The sequence below is a fragment of the Lygodium microphyllum genome, chromosome 4 (genome assembly GCF_053477565.2).
Source record: "Lygodium microphyllum isolate KBCC chromosome 4, Lygodium_microphyllum_v1.1.10, whole genome shotgun sequence".
Taxonomy (NCBI): Eukaryota; Viridiplantae; Streptophyta; class Polypodiopsida; order Schizaeales; family Lygodiaceae; genus Lygodium; species Lygodium microphyllum.
The window spans coordinates 137367710-137373643 of record NC_141138.1 but is presented as its reverse complement, the minus strand read 5'-3'; the positions used below and the strand labels follow the sequence as shown (position 1 = coordinate 137373643).

The following is a 5934-nucleotide window of genomic DNA, read 5'->3' as shown; positions in this document are numbered from 1 at the left end:
ACCTCTATTGAGCTTAGTGAGGAAGGAGGGATTGTACTTGCCATACATCCTCTCTCTCAGCTGGACTTTGACTACCATAAGTACGAGTAGGCTTATCAGTATGGCATGGCTTATCAATGAAGCATGGGTCTATACTTTGTATTTTGATAGAGTTTCATAAGGGCCTACTAAGCATGCAAGTATTGGTATGGTTACTAAAGACCCCTGATGTAGAATCATTATGAAAATGGGAGTTTATTTAGGCACCACTTTTAGTAATAATGTGGCAGAATACAATGCCTTAATCATGGGGCTAAATATAGCATGACGTGGTGGTATCCGCCGTTTATTAGTGGTGAAAGGCAACTTGCAATTAGTAATCAATCACTTGAATGGGACTTATAGTGCGAGGAATTCCATTCTACGGGATGTATCATTGTGCGGCTTTGGATATACTTGAGATGTTTGAGATAGTGACTTGTTAGTTGGTTCCTCATTATGATGAAACTGCTTTGCAGATTCATTGGCAAATTATGCCTTTGTTGAGGATATATTTCTCAACTGTGGTCCTGAGGGGTTATTAGAATTACCCGATCTTATTAGCCCAGGATTGCTATGGGGACTGCTTTTGGTGAGATATCTTGTTGTGGCTGCTGATGGGGTTAGTATGTGTGATGAGTCAGGTTGCAATTGACCATCTTCCTATTCTATCATGGATGCACACAATCATTAAACAACATATTCACCAGACACCCCTTGCTATTTATGCATGGGGCCTAGCTAATAATCTAATGCATTTAGTGTAGGGCCTAAGCGGCCCATCCCTTGGTTTTGTGATGTCTTTCAGTATGATTTTTGTGAGGGACTAAATGTTTGTTTTCAGCTATGGGATGCTGATTGGTATACTTTATAGTATTGTTTTCATTAGGCTAAGAGAGTTGTTTCTTTTGTAGTATATTAGTTGATTTCATAAGGCCAAGAGGGCCATGTATTTGTTTGGCACATGGTTAATGGTTTCTTGTCTAAGTGATGTTCTAAACATGTTCAATGGAGTACCTCGAGTGAGCCTCTTGGTGGAGCCTCTTGCTGGGCAGAAGCTTCGTATGGCTAAGCCCAGGTGATGTCCTTTCTTTATGAATTCTTTCTCTTTGTACTATGTGTGTGTGTGTGTGCATGGGAGATTATCTTATTTTGAGGACCGATAAGTCAAGGCATGAAGTCCCAAAGTTTAGATTTTAATAAAACATCAACATGGCATGCAATATTTCATAACCTTTTCTAGGAATTTTTTTGTCTTGCAACATATTCTTCATTTTAAAAAGCAATATATTTTATTTGACATTTAAAAAGCATCCTCAAATACCATATATAAATATCAAGACTAATTAAACATCAGCATGGCATGCGATATTTCATAACCCTTCTAGGAAAGTTTTTGTTTGGCAATATATTCTTCCAATGCAAATTATTTTGAAAGAACATTTTATAAATATAAAGAAAAAAAACACGGTATAGGATTTGAATATTTTTATATTACTAATGCATTTGAAATGCCTACAAACCCCCAAAACTACCTTTAAATCACCATAATTGGTGTTTGAATGAGGGAGAAATGACATTTTTGGCATTGTTTTGCCTAAAACAAGCTATGATGCCATGACCAAAAGAACATTGCCATAATGCTCCAAATAGGTAATAAGCGTTTTTAAGTACTTGATGTCCATTATGCAAGGAGTTTCCTGCAAAGTGCCATGCAAGGAAAAATATCTTCCTTGATGTGGTTGAATGTGTAAAGTCATGGTCGAGGGAGTGTGTAATCAAGCTCTATTGTTCGCCATGTTATTTTTCTTACATTAGAGCAACTATGTGGACCAAACCCTCCATTTGCCTTCTTATCTCACCGGTTTAAGAGGGGGTTAGCTTTAACATTGTGTGAGTGTGTACTTAACACTCCCTAACCACAAACTACTAGTGTTAGCATTGTGAGCATTCTTTCCATGTGGCACAAGCATGTGTGGTTTTGGATGCCAATCCAATACTTTAGTGAATTGAGTTCCTATGCTTTAGTGAATTTAATTCCGATAGGATTGACCTACTGTCATTGATGAGTCTTTTAAGTGAGCGTTAAATTGAGTCATGTATTGTGGCAAAGTTTCAATCCATCTTTTGATCACTTGGCAAATCTTCCATTTTGCTCGCGAATCACTTTAATTTTTGAATTTTGAATGGTTGGACCACAAATTGGTGGGGTGTTGTGTCAATGGACACCACCACTAGGTGTGATTGTGTGATCGGATGCATAGTGCTCTTGACCATCAAAGCCCAACGGAGCAAACCGTGAGGTTCAAGGGTGCGGAGCTGGCAAATTTCAAGCAACCAAATTCCTAGCTTAATTGTTAAGCATTGATGATTGACGCTTTTCAAGCTTAGCACTTAAAAAGGATCTTAGCATCCTGTGTCTCTCTCTCTCTCTCTCTCTCTCTCTCTATCTATCTATCTATCTCGTATTCATTCAGTCATTTCTCCCGGTCTATTGGGGACCTGTCTCAGAAGAGGGAATGGGCGCTTTCTTAACCGTCCCGTCACCTGTTTATTATCATGTCGTCGCCTGCTCGAGTCGGCTACCCTAAAGGGACCGTATATCCTTCCTCCATGGGACGCAGAAGGCGAGCTTTCAAGAATACCAAGAATCGCCCCTCCCAATCCAATACTTCTCTGGGTACGCCCTTGCTTTCTGTCGTTTCTCTCTCTTGCATGCATTGAGTTCCTACCACCGCCCTACTATTATCCATGTTTCATGCGCAGATTTATGTTGTAGTTCTCTCGGGGATCGCATTTGATGCTATGTTGTGTCCAGTCCATTGCCTTAATACAGTCACAGTATCAGTGTCGGTCACAAGCAAACCATGTCATGGTGTATTCTGTAACCCAGGCTCTTGCAAATGCTTCATCGCATCTTCTTTTTTTTCCCCCCTCATATCAATGTTTCTTTCTACAGAGGTTTTTGATCCCGCTGCGCTTCGGGAAGTGATCGGAAACCACCTGTATGACCGAATAATGCAGTGGAATGATTCGGGTGCCGCAGAGGCATGGCGTGCAGCACAGACAAGGCGCATGGCAAGAGAGAGGGGCAGCCCTTTCTGGGTTCCAAAGATGAAGAGTGATATGTATATTAGTCCTGTGGAATGGGACAAGGGAGAATCAGGAGATGTTTGGGATGTTCCAGGGTCTGCTGTTGCTATGGCCGAGGAGGGAGTATGTGTTAATTCTCATGATACTGATGGTGCAAAGGCAGTTGAAGGGGATAAAGAGGATAGGCAGAAGGAGTTGCCGCATGTGAACACAGCAGCTGAAGAATCACACCCCTTTACATGGGGTGAGGCAGATGCACAAGAGAAGCTACCTTGGTCATCTGCTCGTCCTACCCTTGTAGATGCTGTTTTGGAAGATTCGGACAATGGTGTAAGGCTTCTTGTTGGTGGCCAGCCAGTGGAGCCTAGTGGATGGGGCGAAGATGTGGAAGCAGTGCCATCGACTTCCTATGAGCTCAAGCCACCTTCAACCTCCTATGAGCTGAAGCCCCTTGAAGCTGTCCTAGAAGACTTTGAGGATGGCAAAAGGTTGCTAGTTGGTGGCTGGCCAGTTAAGCCTAGTTGGGATCAACCGGATACAGATTGGCTACAACCTGGGAGACTTTCTGGAGTTCATGATAGCAGAACTGTGGAATCATGCTTGGAAAAGTGCCACTTTCTTGACCCGCCTTTGCGAAGTGGTTATCAAAGTACTGGCAAGGAAAAATCAAGGGTTGAAGTACCTGCATCAATGCTTGGGTGGCATAACAGTTTTCATGCAAGGCCTTTTATGGCCGCACGGTGATAAATTATGCTGTTGAAACCTGATACAGTGTTTGTTGAGTTCAATATTGAGGCTTTCAAGAAGCTGCAGTAGACAAGTATCTTGCATGAATGTAGGGTTGGAGCTCACTGTAGATAAAGCAAGGGGATGTGATATTCATGGTTTACTGCCCAGAGAATCCAAGATACTTAATGAAGGCAAGTATTTTGGTGTGGCTTCAAAGTCAGGTTAGAAATTTGTTATACATTATTCTCCGGCAGGTTTAGTTGATTTTTTGAATGGATTAATTCCACGAAACAATAATTATCCAGCCTGGACTGGCTATTACATAACAGTCACTGTATATATGAGTGTGGTTCTCACATATATTGTTTCTACTAGAAGTAAAGGTTCTTCACATACTAGAATCAAGATTCTGCTTAGAAAGCTATTGGCCTATGAGTATTGACTATGCATGTCGAAAGCCAATTTGGCCTTGTGTGAATCAACTGATTATGTTGTTTTGGAGAAGACTTCTGAATGCGATATTCATTCATAATAGTTGCATGAGCCTGACACCTTTCTTCTTATATTAGCATTTTTGGCTCTGAAGTAATGCAAACATTTTCTGCTAGTGAGTGAGAAGCAAAGATGGTTGGGTCTTCATTCAGGAGGCAGTGGATTTGTAATCAAAACTGCTCAAGCATGATGTAATACACATGTTTTGTTTGTACAATGGTTGATGCTGATGAAGTACCATATGCGGTGATGCAGAGTTTCCCAAGATGTGAATGGCAACTGTTGCGACTCAATAATTTTTGAATATAGTAATCTAGACTGAAAGTAAGTTGAAGGTTTTCCAATTGATATGTAGCCTTGGCACTATAATAGTATTTAGAATACCTGACAATTCTGTAGTGTGGACTCTTGGTGTTCTCTTGGATGAAATCTGAGAATTAGAATGCTGTCAAGCAGAAACTTTTTTATGAGGTTGGGGTTAGGCTCAGTAAAATGTGGCAAATACATAAGGATGTTTGGATGATTTTTGGGATTGTTAAATGAGATTAATTATTTTGAAAGATAAATAACACTGTATTACAGTGAGGATGCACTTTCTACTTCACAATGATCATGGTAGAACCTATGCCACAAGAAAAGCTCTTGCTAAGATCCACGAGGTGAAATAAGATAAGGGTGCATTGCTTGGTTTCTAGCAGGTGGACAACGAAAGCTAGGTATGATGTGTTTACTATCTTCACTTTGTAGATAATTACCAAAAGAGAGGAGAAACAGAGAGGATTGTCATATGAGCCAGTGGACTTCAATTAACCTGATATCATTTCAGTAGCATGCCCTTATGGGCCAAGCTACCAAGGTTGATAATGAGAATTGCATTCAAGGAAATCATTTAAAATGTAAGTAGATAATAGCCTCTTGTTAAAGGACAAAACATGGTTTCTTGAAGTTCAAATGGAAAGATGAGAATAACCAATCTAATGCAGCTTAAAGGGAAACACACTTGTCCCCTTTTGAATTCGCAGCAACAAAAATTGCTGACTTGTGAGGTTATGTATTATCATGGGCTTTGAAAAGGCCAAGGTAGCATGATTGTCTTGTTAGAGAGGTGTACGGCGACAAATCATTTAAACACACCTATGTTGGGTAATTACAATCTATTACAATTTCTTATAGTTAGCAATGTTGAGCAAGAGGGGACTAACTAGGATGATTTTGGATAAAAATTTTGGATTTGATAAGAGGTGACATCTCTTATATGACTAAATATTATTTCACATAGAATTTGTTTAATTAGGGTGGTATGGACAATGGTTAGGATGTTTCTCCATTTTCTTGGAGTTAAATTGACCCTTAGGGGGCAAATTTGAGGAGTAGGTTGAAACTTGACCAATTTCCAAGGCAAGGAGATTACAATCTTGGAGCTTGAAGAGGTTAAAGTTAAAGATAGGGAAGTGATTTACTTTGAGGAAGCAACAAGAGCATTAGTCACGAGACTATTAGATTTAGAGTGGAGTCAAGATAATTGGGTTTGTTAAGAGGCTTACTAAAGTGCTCTAGGAACACCCAAATTTCTAGTCCTTGCATTCCTTCCACCACTTACTA

The 5934-nt window shown here is 40.1% G+C and overlaps 1 protein-coding gene across 1 annotated transcript; it reads left to right on the top strand.

Moving 5' to 3' along the window:
* Positions 1 to 2456: 2456 nt before the first annotated feature.
* LOC148037672 (uncharacterized) lies at positions 2457 to 4344 on the top strand. The gene is made up of 2 exons (XM_087676617.1): positions 2457 to 2698; positions 2978 to 4344. The coding sequence occupies exons 1-2, from the start codon at positions 2578 to 2580 to the stop codon at positions 3853 to 3855; spliced, it is 999 nt and encodes a 332-aa protein (XP_087532743.1). The 5' UTR covers positions 2457 to 2577; the 3' UTR covers positions 3856 to 4344.
* The last annotated feature ends 1590 nt before the right edge of the window (positions 4345 to 5934 follow it).

Excerpts from the sequence above, each read along its gene's own strand:
- LOC148037672 (XM_087676617.1), top strand. The coding sequence starts at position 2,578 with ATGTCGTCGCCTGCTCGAGTCGGCTACCCTAAAGGGACCGTATATCCT. Across the intron at positions 2,699-2,977 it reads CCAATCCAATACTTCTCTGG|AGGTTTTTGATCCCGCTGCG; the intron begins GTACGCCCTTGC and ends TTCTTTCTACAG.